This window comes from Phaethon aethereus (assembly GCF_964289735.1).
Source record: "Phaethon aethereus genome assembly, chromosome: 2".
Classification (NCBI taxonomy): Eukaryota; Metazoa; Chordata; class Aves; order Phaethontiformes; family Phaethontidae; genus Phaethon; species Phaethon aethereus.
The window spans coordinates 44,985,827-45,003,921 of NC_138582.1; the positions used below are offsets into that span (position 1 = coordinate 44,985,827).

At 37.2% G+C, this 18,095-nt stretch overlaps 1 protein-coding gene across 1 annotated transcript in view; it reads left to right on the forward strand.

The window, feature by feature from the left end:
* LOC309402444 (transcription elongation factor A protein 1-like) overlaps positions 1–18,095 on the forward strand; it is a gene marked incomplete at its 5' end in the record, with an annotated part of 51,001 nt that overhangs the window by 23,334 nt on the left and 9,572 nt on the right. The window contains 2 exon segments of the mRNA XM_081996275.1: positions 4,374–4,436; positions 10,388–10,493. Coding sequence (XP_081852401.1) covers positions 4,374–4,436; positions 10,388–10,493 — 169 coding nt within the window.

An 18,095-nucleotide genomic window follows, 5' to 3' on the forward strand; every position in this document is an offset into this window, starting at 1 on the left:
CAGCAGCTGGGGACATGTATTCACGTTCTAGCGTGTGTAACCTAATTAACTTTCAGAGCTCGAGGGAGTGGTGCAGTGTCCTCGCTAGGGTGAGCGTAGGTTTGATGTGGCTGGATGTAGTGCGCACAGCTGGGCCAGGCTGTGCCTGGCTGGAGCCAGCGTCTGGGTCTTCATCTTTGCCCCTGTCCCAGGAGTGAGAGTGCTGGCAGCACCAGAAGCAGTTGTGCTTTTGTACTTTTTTGGAACAGAGCTTGTTTGTTCCAGCTTGTTACTGCACACAAGTGGCTCTGTCATTGCTTTGGCGCTGTCTCAAAAAACTTATAAGGCTGAGGGCTTGAGGTGCCTCAGTGGCCGATAGTGGAGATCCGACAGTTTATCCAAAGCACACGTGTGTACCATGATAAAAACCCTTAGTTGTATGATAGGAGAGGAAGTACATCAGTATTTAACCCAGGAGATGTCTCTGTTTTTCCTACTAGTCTTCGTCATTTATAAGGTATTTCTTCTTTAATTGCACAATGTGATTTCCTACCTAATCCTTCCCTGCAGCTAAAATGCTAACTTTAGCAAAATTATTAAGATCTTCTCTATGAAGAGGTAATTCTTTGTCTCACAAAGAAGAAGCTGAATTGCGAAATGCATTCTTGCATAAGTACCTGCTGGATAATGATGCTCCTGACAACCTCTTGTATTCCTTTGTCAATTTTCACTTGAACAAGAACAGGTATTTGCTGTATGTCTTTGAATGGGAATGATGTGATGAAACCCATCAATAAAAGAAAAAAAAAAAAAGCTTTGATACTTTTTCACCGATGTTGTTGGATGGCAAGAGATGCATCACCTTTCCTACAAAAGGTGACTCTCTGGCTTGTGGCAAGGTGCTGTTTGGCATTTCTTTTGATGAGTTGAAAAGGCAGGCCATGCAGACGCCCTTCCTGAGTTAGACTCTTGATGATTTGCCTTGATTAAGGATTTAATTGTAGCTGTGCAGATTTCATAACTATTTTAGTGAATTGATACATGCAGTTCTTTTGTTTTGAAGGACAGAATAATAATGCAATATTGTATTTAATACGTTGAGATACATATTTCTGCTGTTACTTCAAATATTGGTTGCATGTTTGAAATAGGTATTACTCTTCCTTCAGAATAACTGTAATTGGATTAAAACACGTGGTGCTTTCTTTATAGCTTTTGTTGTATGTAAGTATGCTTTTTTTCATTAAGCTGCTGTAATGAATAGATATGAAAAATACAGTTGCACCCATGGATTGAAAAACTCAAGAACAATTGAGTAAGTTTACAGAATAAAATGTAAAATTGTTTGTGTTATTAAATGTTTGCTCCCTTAAGTAGAACAGATTTATAACTGGATAGCTCTGCTGTCTTAAGAAAAGTACTTTGTTTTCTATCTGAAGCATAGCTGTAAGGTAGGAATATAGAACATTATTCTGGTGGTATGATCTGGTCAACTGAGAGAAGCTGAAAGGAGTAATCTGCAATGTCTGTATGAAGCTGACTTCCCTTATTACAAGTAACAAAGTAAACTGGAAGCCAACCAGCCTAGCGGAATGGGGCATTGACCTTCATTTTCTGTAAAATTCTAGAAATACCTTTAAAAGAAGATTTATTAAGATTTATTTATTTATTAAGATTTATTTAAAAAAACCCCAACCATTAAGAACATGTTTTAAACAGAGAAGTCTCACCTTAGAAAAATAGGAATTACAAGTTTTACTGTGCAACTTCCACTCTGGTTTTGAGGAAAAGAGGGCATTTGACTTTATTCTAAGAAAAGTGGTTATGAAAAACTGTTTAGTTGCTGTGAGTTTAAACTCTATTTAAAATTTAATTTTAGGGCATCTAATTCTTGGTGCACTTAATACAGTTGATTAGAGTGAAGGCATGAGTGCACTGAGAAATTTTGGTGATTTGGTATAGAAAACAGCATGAAATATAGATAACATCTGTGTAGAGAGTACCTGGGGTTTTTTACTTATTACATGGTTTGTTAAGCTCCTATGTATCAAGTTACTAATTTTGGAAAATGTTTAGATTAGGAATAATAAAGCTGGTTTGATACGTACAGTTGGAAAGGGATTTTACAGAGCCAAAGAAATTTTGACTAGACTGTATTTCGAAGATGAGGTGAAGAGAGTGCTACTTTGCATTACAGTGTCCTTGTTACGCTGAAATTGCAGACTACAATAATCTGTGTTTATTCTGAAATCACATACTGCATTCAGTTTTCTAATAGCTTAATCGGTTTGGAGGTAAGTATTATTGGATTATATTTTTGAAAATGGCACGTTGACTTTTGTCATTAGTTTTGTTTTGGCTAAGAAAATTTTCTTGAATTTGGTTTTTGGTTTTGTAGCATTGAAGATAATTAACTTGGACCTATGTCTGCACAGAAGAAACCATGCTTATGGCTGCTTAGAGAAAGAAACGGTTTAGTATGCTAATTTAATTTAGCACCTGAAAACAGTATGACATTTCCCAGTCTTGCATCATTGCTGGTAAAATTCTATGGTTAAAGCTGGAGAAGTTTTTATATATCATGAATAAAAGTGAAAAAAGACTCTTATTATTCTGCCATCATAGCAAAAACTTTAATTGTATAAGTGAATTGTATGGTGGGACATAGTGAAATGTTTGTTTTTAGAGGCATCTCTGCTGTCAGATGTGTTTAAAAAAGCAGAGATTATAGCAGATGTTTGAAAGTGTCCAAAGCTGTGCCTGTTTGGATGTGACACAGAAGTTCCATCTTTCTCAGCCTCTTGGTGGTTATTGTGTGTGCTGTCTTCAGTGGTTAAATTGTAAGACCTGCAGATGTAGCACAGGAGATTATAAGAGTTTCCTTGCAACAGGTGTCATATTAGAAGTTGATTAGGGAGAATTTAAAAATAAAGGCAAGCAAAATGCATATACAAGTAAATAAAATGGGGTAAGTTCACAGAAAGGAATCAAATTCCAAAGATTTGCGAGTTGGAATTTTTGTGGGGTTTATTTCCAAACCTCATGAATTTAAAAACAAAAAAAAAAGCAGGAAGGTAATGGGTTTAGTCTGGGTAGAGTGGCCTCTCGTATGTGAAGGCGGTTGCGTTCTTGCTCTGCATAGCTCACAGGTTCAGAACTATATGCACTTGAATAACACCAAGATCATCTCAACCTTTAGGAGGTTGCTATAGTCTGACAACCCATGTGCATGGTAAGAAGTGGATGTTGCAGAGCTTTACTTAAGTAGATGTGATAAATCATCACGGATGTAGAGGTTAAAGTAAATTACGGAGCTCACATTTATGAAAACTTTTTTTTTAAGTAAGGCCGGCATTGCCAAGGAGTGAACTGTTAGTCAGAGTAGCTCTGTATAGAGTTTTTTAATGCCTAACAGTACAATCTCTGACATTCTCATCTATCTAGAAAGTTGCTGCTTACACAGTACTAGTTTGTACCTTTCCTTATGGTCTTAGCAGGGGAAAAAGGAAAAAAGGAAAACCCATGACAGCTGAGTAAGAAACAAGTGCATTAGTTCAGATGTTACAGCACATTAGGATGTGCTCTGACTTCTAGTTTGGAATGTGTGTTGATGCTTGGCCAGCCTGGTATAGGCTGAAGGGTGTAGTCTGCACTAATCTATGCAACCTAATCTATGTGTTTCATTGAATTAATATTTAAACTTAATAGTTGAAAATAAGAGTTGAAAGCAAGTCTTGCTCAGCTTTTTTTATTTGGGCATTTGTTGGTGGACACACTCACAAAGTTGTCTTTCTCTATTGGGGAAACGGTAGCTGTGTCTAGTAAATAGTGTAATCTGATCACAGTTTTTAAACCAGTAAATTTTTCTGGCTTTACCATACCACCACAAATACAGTTAAGCATGATGACTATATATGTCTTATCTATACAGTTATATGAGCATATATATATATGCATTTATTGGTGGACTGTGCAGAGCTTCTCAACTCCAAGTTCTTGTGCTAAAACAGGTGTGGTTGTTCTGAACTGAAAATTGCTGTTGTTGCTTGTTTCTGGTACTGTTAAATGAAATACCCGTGAGGCTGTGTTCTTGAGGATGTGTGTTGGTTTAGTAGTAATTGACAGATTGCTTTAACTCTCATTTGAATTATATGGGATAAAACTTCTCTAGTCTTTGAGTGAATACTTTGATTTCTGAGTTAAGACCTGTTAATACTTAGCGTTTGTGAAGCAGAACATCCCTTGTCTTATAGTTGTTCAGTGGATAAATTGGGAACTGATGGTTTGAATCCAATCTGGGACCTTGAAGGCAGATAAGAGTATGTTGTTGCTATTATATTTGAAGTACCAGATTGCTACTAAACTGACTTTTTTCTTTTCTTTGTTTTTTGCAGGCTGGAGCTCTTGATTTATTGAAGGAGCTTAAGAATATTCCCATGACACTTGAGTTGTTACAGGTATGATTTTCTTGTTGTTGTTATGTTGCAAATATTAACTTCATAGTGATGGTGATGCCAGCAAATTTGGAAGAAGGTTGCACTATTAAAGTAGATTGCTATGTAGAAACTCCTTGGAAGGATCAGTGTTGTTATAGTCTAACTAGTCTTATATCACCCTAATTTAGGGCACTTAATCTTAAGTGATTCCTTCCAGTAGCAAGCTCTTAAAGCTTGTCTTTCTGTCTAAGTTGAAAATAGTGAATTTGGTCATGGACAAAGGGGAAGAGCCGCTTCTAAACCTACCTTACGCATGATCTTAGGTTCTTACTAACACAAATGTGATGTGTTTCCTTCCTTCTGAAGGAGAATGCCCCCGATTTACAGCTGATACCTTCTTTGGTTATGTAGTTTTATTTAGTTCTTACCTGGCTTTGGACTGTAAGTGAGGAGAAGCCTCGTTCATGCCTTCAGGCAAGTTGTATTTGACCATTTCCTTCCCCCTCCCCATCCAACTGAGAGTAGTGTATTTCTTAAGTTAATTATACTACTCCTACTCTCCTTTTATTCCCCTGGGCAGAAGTGATGGTGTGGTACAATCTCTCTCACTTGCATGCATACTCTCTCTAAATTTTGCTTATATCTACATCTCTAACATAGTATTTTATATATTTGTAAATTCTTTCAAAAAGTAACTCAGTGAAATTTATTTGCATTGCAAGTTTCAGAGTTTGTCATCAATGAAGAGCAACTGAATATTTCCTATCTCTGAAAATTTTCAACTGGTAGGGTTAAATATAAGCCCTGATTTGCTGTGGTAGCCACTTAAATTGGAAGAGACTGAAAAATAACTTTTTTCTAAGTGTCAGTTAATGGTCATAGATAGAGAATTAGCTATGAGGTTCAAATCTTAAGTGTCAGTAGCAATGTCATTCCTGATGTATGCATCCTATATATTTGCAGAGTATACTTAGTACGTTATTACTAATACTGTTTGTGACAGAAAATAGGAATTTGAAAGTGTCACCTTCATGCATGAATGAACATGTCTGATGTAACACTGCAACCTTCTTCCTTCCCTATGTCCAACCTCCTTCCTTGAAAAAAAATCCTTAAACAACCCAAAACAAAACCCCACTGGAAAAAAAAAACCCTTGTGTCCCACGCAAAACAACAACAAAACCCAGAAAAACACTCTGTTAACATGATTCTTCTGAGTTTTTTTGTGCAGGTCTTAATACAAAGTATTGTGTAATAATGTTTTTTTGCCTTTGGAATGGAAAAATCTCTCTGCAAGTGCTCCGGAAATTCTGTAAATGCTGCTATGCAAACCTGTTCTGTTTAGTGTGAAGAGTGATACTAGAAGGAGAAGCTTTACACAGAACAGCAGAACAATTTTACCCTTGAACCTTGAGGATATGAAGAATGTACAAGTAGATAACATTCTTTTTTTAGTTGCAATGAAAACCTTATTAATGTTATCCACAGGGGGGTACTCTTAATTTTGCTAAGTATAAACAAACTCAGCTGTCTGCCTTTCAGGCCTCTTGTGTAACCCTGACTTGATTTACGTAGGGTTGGATGTTAATTCTGTCTAGTTTTCTATGCTACACCTGAAAGAAGCTTATTTATTCCCATCCATATGACAGGTACCTGTTTCTAGAGTGAAATAATATTTGCAATTAAAAATTGTTTTTAATCTGAATTGGGTCAAGCATCATGTAAGTTTGTAAAGAAGATTTCTCTGTTACAGTAGGTCTAAAGGGATCAGGTATTTTAGCATACTTCAGTGTAGTTGATTGGCTGCAGCTTAGTTAAGTTTTACTTAAGTATCCACTGCTGTATTCAAAACAGTTATGCTGCATAAGATTGCATTAAGCAACATGGTTAGACTCAAATTTACATTATTTTTGTTGAGAGTTTTATAAATATGTGAAGTCTGACGTAAAGCAATGGAGGACTCAGAGCAACAGTTGAAATGCAAAGTAATCATACGCATTGCTCTGGTAGTGGATCATTAGTGTGCTAATGTCAAGAAGGGTGATGATCATGAGAGAGTGGGAGCGCTAACTTCCTCTGTGTAGATTGAGGTATCTATTGATGTGTTTGCGCTGATGAAATGCAGGACAGGAGTGAAAAAGCATACTTCCCTACCCATTTTTAAGCAGTTTTGGAGGCTAGCTACACTGAGAAGAGCACTGCTAGCTGACATGATAATTTCATTATTTCTGTGTTACAAGAGAAGCGATGATTTTTCCTGTAATGTGACTTGCTTCAGTCTGAGCTGGTGAGGTCCTCTGAACAATTTATAGGTATGTAGAATAGGAAGGTGCACATCAGTAGTCTGGACTTGTGCTTGTGTCTTTCTCGCCTGATTTTTGTCACAGAAAGCTGAAGTGGTTACAGACAGTATGACTGTGTCATATCTAACAGGTTTTATGTAAGCAACCTGATCCTTGCTCAGCTAGGCAGGGAGCCAGTAGCCTTCCTCACATGTGATTTATCTGGTGGTCAGAATTGCGAATCTGTTTAGCAGCCACACAGCATTAAAGGCATCGTGTCCCTGGTGCTGATTGTGGGTAGTGCATAGCTAAGCAAGTCTTTATTTTAACAAACAGGTTTTACTGGAAATTACACACACGTACGCAGAACTAGGCTGAGAGGTACAGTCCTTGTTACTGATTTCTTGCCAGTTCATTGGCAAGCCGATGAGACCTGGGAACCTGGAGGTGGTTATTCTTCAGGGCTTGATTTGTCTCTGCTTTGGTCCAGGTGCTCACCAGTTCTCTCTGTCCTCATACTCCCTTACAGTTTAAAGGTGGTACTGTCTGTTTGCTTCAGTGGTTGCTTCCCCAGCTATATTCCTTACATTTCTTGTTTGGTCTGGTTTAGAGAAGAGTAGCTGCCACTACGTTGCAGCGTTGTTTTGGGTTCAGTCATAGGTTATTTATTCTAACTGTTGCTCATACCAGCTGAAGGCTGCTTGGCCTACAGCTTGAATGCTTCAGGGGTGAAAACAGCTGTCTTTTGGTGTCTCTGAGCCTCTTACTTTCAGATAGCAAATGAGAAGTGCTCTAGAATTTGAAGGGGGAGGAACGATTCATTAAAAATGCATTTTGGACAGGATGAGGGAGGTTTTCATATATCTGCACACTTACAAACTGGCACAGAGATAAAGCAGTTCCGTAGATTACACTGGGATATGCAAAAATACTGAGTTTTCCACTTAAAATGGCTCTCACAAGAACAAATCTGTAGGCTGGAAGACTGAGGAAATGTCAAATGCTGACAGCTGGTTTGTCATTAAAACATAGTCATTTTGGGAATATAACACTGATCTTTTGTGATTACCTGTGTCAGTTTGCAAGCAAATAAATTGGTAGATCATTCCTTCCCCTCTCTTCAGGTGAGGCCTGAAGTTTACAAGTGCTCTGTAAAAGCAAACAAATGAACTATGTTGATGTACTGCCTTAAGAAAGCTGACAGTTTTAGACAGTTACCATACTCTGTTTCTCCTGTGGGATCAGAGAAGAAATTAATCCAGCCTGGACAGGCTGGATCAATGAGCCGAGGTCAACTGTATGAGGTTTAATAAGGCCACATGCTGGGTCCTGCACTTTGGTCACAACAACCCCATGCAACGCTACAGGCTTGGGGAGGAGTGGCTGGGAAGCTACCTGGCAGAAAAGGACCTGGGGGTGCTGGTTGACAGCCGGCTGAACATGAGCCAGCAGTGTGCCCAGGTGGCCAAGACTGCCAACAGCGTCCTGGCCTGTATCAGGAATAGTGTGGCCAGCAGGAGTAGGGAAGTGATTGTGCCCCTGTACTCGGCACTGCTGAGGCTGCACCTCGAACCCTGTGTTCAGTTTTGGGCCCCTCGGTACAAGAAGGACATTGAGGTGCTGGAGCGTGTCCAGAGAAGGGCAATGAACCTGGTGAGGGGTCTGAAGCACAAGTCTTCTGAGGAGCGGCTGAGGGAACTGGGCTTGTTCAATCTGGAGAAGAGGAGGCTGAGGGGAGACCTTATTGCTCTCTACAACTGCCTGAAAGGGGATTGTGGTGACGTGGGTGTTGGTCTCTTCTCCCAAGTAACTAGAGATAGGATGAGAGGAAATGGCCTCAAATTGCACCAGGGGAGGTTTAGATTGGATATTAGGAAAAATTTCTTTACCAAGAGGGTAGTCAAGCATTGGAACAGGCTGCCCAGGAAGGTGGTGGAGTCGTCATCCCTGGAAGTGTTCAAAAAACGTGTGGATGTGGCTCTTCAGGACATAGTTTAGGGGCCATGGTGGTGTCGGGTTAATGGTTGGACTTGTTGATCTCAAAGGTCCCTTCCAACCTTAATGATTCTGTGATTTATCCAATTAATTTTGAGTTTTACTTGAGTTTTTGAGTTTTACTTGCCTAAGTAAGTCTGTAAGTTGGTGTCTTGTTTTTTTGCTGATGAGAGTAGGCTGTGAATGTGCCCAGTTATCTATGGAGGGTTGTTTTTTTTGTAGATATATTTTCCCACTCAGGTATGGTGAGTATTTTATGGACTTCCAAGCACATGTTATTCCTTATTGTTTGAACATAATGTCAAGAGTATGTGGCAAACTGGCCAACTCTCTTGACATTTCACTGTTAGTCTGAGTGAGCAGAGTCCATCTTGAAACACTTCAGTTACAGATGGTTACTCGCCTGTTTTCTGTAATCCAAAATAAGTGTTTAGAGCTGATGCTCAGACCTGAGATTGTTTGATGTGTTTCCTTTGCTGAAATAGCTGCTGAATGTTTCAGTACACTTCCAGTCATTTAGCACATCCATAGTGTCCCAAAAAGTGTTGTGTGGGTTGTAAGGAAGAATTTGCACGCACAAATAACTTCCATTTTTAGCAAGCTACAAAGATTTAAATTTTCCTTTAAAGGAGAAGGAAATTTATGATGAACTACTGCAAAAGTAAGTAGAATAATTTATATTTAGTGATTCCTGTAAATGGTAAATGCAACAAACCCAAGCATCTTAAGAACAATTAACAAAATTTAGTCATCAATCAAAATATGAAATGATAATATACTTATTTATGTTGTTAAAAGCTTTTGTCGTCTTGTGAGGCTAAAAGTGTGGAAATGTTCTACTAGTCAGATTAACATGTTAGTCAAGAGTATTCTAAAATTAAACTTTTGTTGCTGTTGAGCTAAATTTGTGTCATCATCTTCTGAGTCTTAAAAGGAGCGGATTGTAAATTAATCTCCGTTTCACTCTATAGGTGGCAGTAGTGCCAAAGGATTAAAGCCTGTCACTATCTTGGCCTTTTCAGAGGGGAAGGCTAGTCCTACTGTTTCTATCTAAACGCAGAACCCTCTGTGCTTAAGATTTTTAAAGAATCTGAGTATTGCCAAAATTATTAGGAACCTAAAACGTGGTCGTTTCCAACTGGTACTACAGCTTCTTCCACAGCCGTTAAATGGGAATTCTAAGAGTATGAAGTCACTAAAGCAGTTGGCAACCTTCTGATCATGCCAGAATATAAACACAGTCACTGCTTCACAGAAAAATAAGGTTTTGAGGCTAGAACATTTGCTAAAAATTTTCTATAACATTGAGATGTATATGTGATTTTCACATTGTTAGGTGTTTTGAATGTTGTACTTGGCTTAGATAGGTGGTTCTGCAGAGCTTTTTTGAAACAGTTTGAGAGCAAAAAATCTTCTGACGGACCCCCCCTTGACCTTCCTGTTCCTTCCTGCCCCAACTTTTGTGGTGGAGACAAATAGTAATACTGTTGTATTTCTTTAAAATGTCCATGTTGTTAAAATAAATATTGTAAAGGCTTGCAGCATTTCATCCTGATATTCTTTAAAGAAAAAAAAAAAACCCAAAGAAGAAAGATACTTTTAAAAAACACTGTCAAAGTACAGCTTTATGTATGTTTACTTGTTAAATTTTCTTCATGTCACCTTTTATAGTGTATATTTTTATTTCTGTTGCAGTCTACCAGAATTGGAATGTCAGTGAATGCGATACGCAAGCAAAGCACAGATGAAGAAGTTACATCTTTAGCAAAATCTCTTATCAAGTCTTGGAAGAAACTGTTAGGTATGGCCACACAAACTTCTTTTTCCCTGCTCTTGCATGTTTTAACTGTATGCAGTCTTGATGCGAATCCTTGACACTGCCTTGCTTTAGATATATTTGTGCTCCTGTGTAAGTATTGAAATCTTCTGCACTGACATAGTTGTTTTTTACTCTTTGACTATCACCAGTGCATTACTGTGAAAGTGTATTCAGAGGAAAATGTTTAATATATTTTTTTATTGGGGCTGGCAAGCAGTAGGAAGCCAGTTTCTGCGACATGACTCATTTCTGAAGTCTTGTTGCCTGCTGTTGAGCTAGAGTGACTATACCGCACTACTAAGCGCTAACGAACCTGTTGACTATTTCCTTTGTGAAATATAACAGGTACTCTGAAGAACTTGTACACAATCTCGTCTGAGTGTGGAGGCTTTGAAGTTTGGTTATAAAGTGGTTTCTGAGGAGAGAAAAAAAAACCTGTAAAAAATTGATGTTAAAATTCTGTTGGAATTACAGGTAGTGAGAAATAGAACTGCACTTTCTAAAGCCTTCATAGTTCTAAAAACCTAATTTTTGAGTTAATACTTTTTGCTTAATTTCCCTTAAAGCAATGAAAGCAGTTAATGAAACCTTTATGTTAGAAGGATTTTATTCAAGGGTATGTTGTAGTGCTTAATTTTAATGTAGTTGAAAACACTGGAATCTCAATCTGTTTCCAGGTGTTTTTGTTTGTACGCCGTGCTGTACTCTGTTTCTTTGTATATAATTTCAGCTTACAATTTTGAAATAGAAACCAGTTTACATTATTTTCTACTGATTTAAATATTTGCCATTTTGTCTAGAAAAATATGCTAAATACCAGGAGGTCTTAGAGTCCCCTGCCATTTGAGGTCAGCCTCATTTTTATCAGTTGTGAAGTATTTTATCAGATCCTTTATTACTCTTTTGTAAATGGTATAGAAATGACTTCATATCCATCTGATGGTATATGTATGTAGAAATGGACAATTTGTCACAGTTTGCAACTTCCAGATTCTAGTAAGAAGCAACAACCTCTACAGCAGACGTTTTTTAACCTACCTTTAAAAAGTTAGATAATAGTAATTGGGTTAATTTTAGTAATTAAATTTAGATAATACTAGATATGCTGATAAAATGCTTTTTTAAACCATGATAATGACTTTTATTAGAAATTAAATGCATAGTTTGTAAAGGATCTGATCAGAGTTCACTGGTAAATAGTGCAAATTATGTACTATTTATGTTTAACTTTCCATTTACAACTTGAAGTCCAGCTGTATTGTATACAGTGCATAAGTGGTTAAACTTTTGTGGAGTGGAGAAATGGACTTCCATATTAACTTGAGTTACTGTAAAAACTTCTAAAAGCAGCAGATGGATTGAGTGACCTAGCTCTCGAGTTATTAATTGAAGTTTTTAAAAAAAAAAAGGCCCTGCCAGAGTTTTGTGGGTTTGTTTTTGTTCCCCTCTAAAGATACTGCAACTTAGTTTAGGCAATGAAGTAGAGGAAATATGACACCACCCCCCCACCCCCCCCCCAAACTTCTGGGAATTCCCTCGGATACTCCTTTTTTTGTGGGTGGGGCAGCTAACCCTTCTGGATATCACTGTCCTTTGAGGAAAGAAATTGCTGTTTATTTGTTGAGACAGTAAAAATAGTCTTCTGTCTCTTTTTTTTTTTTTTAAACACAGTATTATTAAGTCAGTCAAACTTGTCTTAATACATTGTTATTTATAGCTGACTGATCCTTAAGTGTCCAAACACTGTGAAACATGGGAAGTATTCTTCCTACCTAAGGACCAGAGGGTGTTCGTGCTGTAGAAGTCTTGGAGTTAAGACCATGGTGCCTGATGGTCAAAGCAGGTCAATCTGGGTGTAGGCTGCTGCTGGAAGGGGTGGCCCTGGCTTCCGTTCTGCATAGGTGCCTCCTTGCTCCCTCCTGTGCTACAACTGGTGCTCAAGCGGCTATCCAGCAGACCAGAGCTGGGAACTGACCAGTGGGAAACTAATTGTTTTGTTCATTTCTTCTGGCTTAAATTTCAACTGTATCAGTTTTTTGGTCCAGCCTGTTTGCAGTTGCTGTTTCCTGCACAGGGATTGCTGCAGTAACATCCAGCTGGGGCAAGGTGGACCTTCCCCTTTTGATGGCTTGCTACATTCAGGTTGTTTAAAGACAGTTGGGAGACTTTACCTAAGGCTGCTTGCATCAGGTGAAGTCAAACATGTGAGGAACTGGAAAGTAAATAGCAACTATTTGACATTAATCAGAACTGAATACTTTCTTTTTGAGGCCGTGGGTGTGTGACCTTTGCTCATGCTCTAATTTTTCTTACAGGGCAGATATTATTGCATGTACATTATTGTGCCGGGTCTAGTATAGCTGTCGTTGTGCACTTACTATATAAAATCAAATTATTCCTGAAAATACAGTACTGCTTGTATTCAAAACTTACATAGTTAAATTCTCCTTGATGGTAATGTAGACCTTACAATGAAGCATAGTAGGGCAAATGTTTCACCTCTTGTTTCACTGCTCAGTAATTCATTAGAACTTAAAATCTCATAACTGGAAGATAGAGTATCTGGGCTGTGCAAAGTATGGGTGGGAGTCTTACAAAGTACTCTTATTCTGTTTTATCATTAGTTTTGACTTTCTCAGAAGAATACGGAATACCGTATGTTGAGCTGCTTGAGAAATCAGTTTCGATTATGCTGTTTATAGTGCATGTAAAATGGTATGGATCAAAGATGGCAACAGAAGCGGACAGCTGTTAATCGTACCAAGCATTGTACTCAGAGATCTGAAGTCTTTGTGAGTTATTTTTATAAATGACATTTTGAATTTAGGCGAAAATTGTTGACTGTTTAGGCTGCATGTACTGTTTAAGTTCAATGCTATCGGAACTTACATTTTAAGAATGCATGGGAAACATGACAAGAAATCAAAGTAAGGTTGTGAATCCCCAGATATTTATGGCTTGACTAGAGCCATGCCAGGTTACCCACTGTGTTTCAGGGCGCTCAGAAACTACCCAGCAGAAGGCTTGTAAGTGGTGTCTGAAGTGACTCACTCAGTGACCTACAATGGAAGATTGCTTTCAGATGTTGCTGTAAGAATCTTAAACCACACAGCTGAGCTGGTCAGAATTTACATAAGGAAGTAAATTCTGCTCTCAGAATAAAATAGTGTTCAGTTATAATGGGATTTGCAAATAACGATTGTATTGCCAAGTAGCTGAGTATATAGAGTATGCTAGGCAGATAATGAATCCACGCTACCCATTTAGGTTATGAAGAGTGTTCCTTTATATTGAAAAACAATTAAAAAAAAAAATCTTTAAGTAATTTAACGTTCTCCATCCCAAATAATTACTTACTGAACTCTGAGAGTATACATTGAAAAAGAATGTCCAGATCTCTAAGTAAACTTAACTCCAGTAAGTTTATGTACTGAACTGGAAATGCAGAATGATTGGACAATAATCTTAACATTAAGTGCAAGTGTGATCATCTATTGCCAGTATTAAAAACTAAAAATGGGGCCACAAACATTTTGAAATGCCTGTTTCAAAAAAGTGCATGCCCAAGTGATTTTATTTTAAAAGAATGTTTAAGTGCTTAGTGTTGTCAAGAGAAGATAACACCAGCCAGACTTCACAGAAGTGTTTTACTCCTATTATTTTGTTCATACAATCCTTTGTTATTTTTAACCTGGGTTTGATTCTGCTGGAGCAAGCTGGTACAGTCTAGGACTATCTAACAGGTATGTTAATTCTCTCATTAGGTAAAGTTGTTCAAGGACATCTAGTAACCTACTGGCTTTGCTCAAAAAAATTGTTATTGACAAAACAAGTTCTTAAATTACAGTCTAATAGTGTCTAAGTGTATTGTTTGCTATTGATAAGAAGAATACCTCCTGTCTTTATGACTCAACTAGAATGAAGTGCAAAATAGTTTCATTTCCATAGCAAGTATCAGCTGTGGACATCACCTCCTGTCAAATGTATATTTGGAACTGTTCCATGTACAATTAATAGATCGATAACCCTAACAAATTATCAATGGAGAGATAATAACACTTGATGCAAATTCCATCGTACTGTATAGAAGAAACCTGTATAGCAACAAAGTTAGTGTCATGCTCTTTTGTCACTTATGATAAAAAAAATCTTTAAAAATGGCGAACAGTTCGTGATTTTGTTGTTTGTTTTTAGGGTTTAGATACTGTTCCTCCCTATGCTACTACTAGGAAGAAGCTTTTCTGATTTTACTTCCATGTTTTTCTACATCTTGCAGAGGAATTGCTGACAAGTGTAGCTGCTTATGCATCTCAAGGTTATTTTGGTCAGGGTCTGGAAAATGGGGCCTAAAGAATTATTAAATATGAGGGTCACTGTTAAATTAAGGACTATGCCATCTGTTACCTGTTCTCATATCTCATTCCTTTAACTTATTTAAACTGAATACTCAAAAAGCTTTCTAAGTTTTGGTGGTGATATCTGAATCAGTAACACATGATAACCCACTAAATTAAATTCTCATGTGCTTCTAGAGAATAACTAGCCATCTTTCATTAACATTGCTGAAAAACACTACATCTTTTTATTTTCTAATTTTTTTCTTGTTACTACTAAATGTCCTGACTTTACTTGTAATATACTTAGAAGAATCTACAATAAAGCTGTTAATGGCTTCTAACATTCAGATTAATTATGTTATCTCTGGCTATATATTATTACATTAAAAATTTTGTTCTGGTAACAAAGAACACTGTCATGTCATGTTTTACCCTGGAGAGATTATTTCACTGGAAATGGTAGAAGTATCTTTCAAATTAATTGCAAGTCCCAGATAGAAACTGCAATGCAGTAGTCAGAATTTGATAGTCTTATTCCAATGGCTAATAACCAATTCATGTTACTAGCTTGTTCTTTGTATTTTAAAGAAGCATTAATACAGATTACTTTTTTATTTAAAAAAAAAAGCTTAAAGATTTTTGTATGGCCTTCTGAAGCTGCAGTAGCTAGAACTGTGAAATTACACTTTTCAATCCTAAAATTGATGGCAATTTCAACTTGTTTCTGAAAAAAGTTTTGGTAAGTTTTAATAGCCGTATGAAGTTGAAAAAGTAATTGTGCCTCTTTAAAGCAACTTGTAAATTATATTATATAAATGTTTTTATGTTCTATAGTCTTCCTGATGTGAATCACTTGTTTGTTGGAATTTTTAAATATCTCTCACAGAAGGGCCATTTTTTCCATCTTTCTTTGTTAGAATTTCTGTGGTTTGTTGTAGTTCCCATTAGCTGTAATTTTTCCCTTGTGTTAGAGTCTGGCCCTTGAAGGTAAAATAGGTTAATTTTAGGGACTTGTTGTTTACCTCCTTTTGGATATTTTTTTCCTTTCCCCAGAGGATAGTTGAAATTCTGTCTAGCAGGCTGTTAATTGCATTCTGTTCCTTTGTTAATACAGTATTCTAATAAAATAAGAAAACTTTATTAGTGTGAGTTTAAGAATAAATACTGCTTGACACTGGATCTCCTTGCCTTGGTGCTCTCCAGTTTATGATCCATAAGAGTGAATGACTTAAACACTTAGGAGAATATTTCGAGCAAACAGAGAATATTGTTAATATTGTTAACTTTATTTTCAGATTTCTGAAACTGGATTAAACAGAAGTATCTATAAACTCTTCTTTAAGTGACTAAAGAAATTGTAGTTCTGAAGACATGCTTGCTAAACACGGTCCAGTTGTCTCAGCTGCTGAAGTTTGACCTTGGTTTGAGACATGCTTGCCACAGACTGGTCTGCAGATGTAGGAAGAGCTATGCTTTTACCTCTTGCTTTATCCCCATGCCGCATGTAAACCCTGCCCTCCGTCAGCGAAAGAAGCAGTTGGGGTATCCCTGATGTTCTCAGGTGCCTGCCTTCTCTGATGAAATGGTTCTGAACTAAATGGAAGTGTTTGAAAAAATAGAACTACGTGACAGCTATACCATAACAGTGTATTTGATGCAAAATAAGCAGGAGATACCTAGGTCAGCTCTGAATTTGACAACTTGTGTGCCAGAAAAAAATATGGAGGTAAACGGGTTGAAACAGAGCTCAGCTCTAAGGCTGCTTTGCTGAATCTGAGCTAAACCCCAAGATACCTGTTTGGTCTATCAGTTTGTCTTAAAGCCTCTGACAAAAATGATCATGTACTTAAAAAATGATGAGGGTAAATGAGACTACATACATATTCAGAATATTTTTTTAAAATTATATATCATGTAAGCGTTTGTTGCCATAGAGAGTAGTCATGTGAATATGCATGTTAAAAATGGGATTTATTTTCTTTTTCTGAGTATGGTGCACTTTAGGTGTCATAGCAAAGAACTGTGATCTATTCAGTTTTATAACCTTGTTTGCTTTCTTAGTGAAATTACTTTTTTACAAATAATAGTTGATTGAATTGATATCTTTATTGGGATTTTTTGAATAACACAGTTCATTATGCACCCAGACCAACTGTCTTTAATCTACTGTGTTTAACTTTCCTTTTTTTCTTTAATGGAGAAATTTATCAAGGATTGAATACAAAGTTACAAACAATGGGTGAGGAAATCGCTAGAGCTTTAAGCTCTTGAAGGCTGGGGAAATATTCTGGAAAAGTATCTTTGTGGGCTTGCCTGGTTCCTGTACTGTTTTGTAGGCATCTTTTCAGGTACAGCTGGAGACAGGATAGTAGATGGGTGCTTGGTCTGATCCAGTATGGCTGTCTCTGTGGTCTCCTTTTATGATGATGATTTTTAAACAAAGTGATATTAACTCAAAAGTTAAGGATCAAAATCCTGTTCAGTTTAATATATTTTCTGTGCGGCTTTGAATGTAAATTTTTCCTATTTAAAAACAAGTCAATACAGCAATTTTCCACCCTCTGGGGAGGGGAGGGAAAAAAGTTCAGTGCTTGAATAAGAGACCTGAATTTGTGTATTCCATACCACCAAGTTCCCCTGAGCAATGAGAGGATGGGGCTTTTCTGGAAATGAGGGTACTTTTAGATGTTTAAGCAAGGGTTTAGATGTCTAGTTGAGGACATCTTCATGGGAAAGACTGAGCCTTATCAGATTTCCTTCCTTTTCTTGATCTGTTTTTAGTTCTTTGTAAAGTTTGCAATATGTCCTTATCCCAATAATATAGTCTGTGAATTTAGAAGTGTAATGGCAGCTCTATGAGGGCTTAGAGAGAGGAATTCACAAAATCTAACTGTCAGTGAGTGATACCAATCTCACTAGGCTTTCTCTGTAGGCAGTGGAGAGAGTCAGCCTTTCTAGAGAGCACATCAAAGCAGTAGCTCGATTTAGCCACTCTGAATGCACTTTACAATGGAAGGGTGTATGTATTCTTGCTAGGCTAAAGTTAAATGTTGTGATTTCCCTTTTTAATAAAGGCTTTCATCATTCTTTATAAAATCATTAAATATAGCCTGTATGGGAAAAGCAAATTAAAATATTTTTAAACACTAGGGCAAATAATTTAAAAGCTATCACAGAAAATACTGTGTGTCTGGAAAACTCCTTCAAAAGCATATGAAAATGATCTTTATATTTTTTGGCAACCATG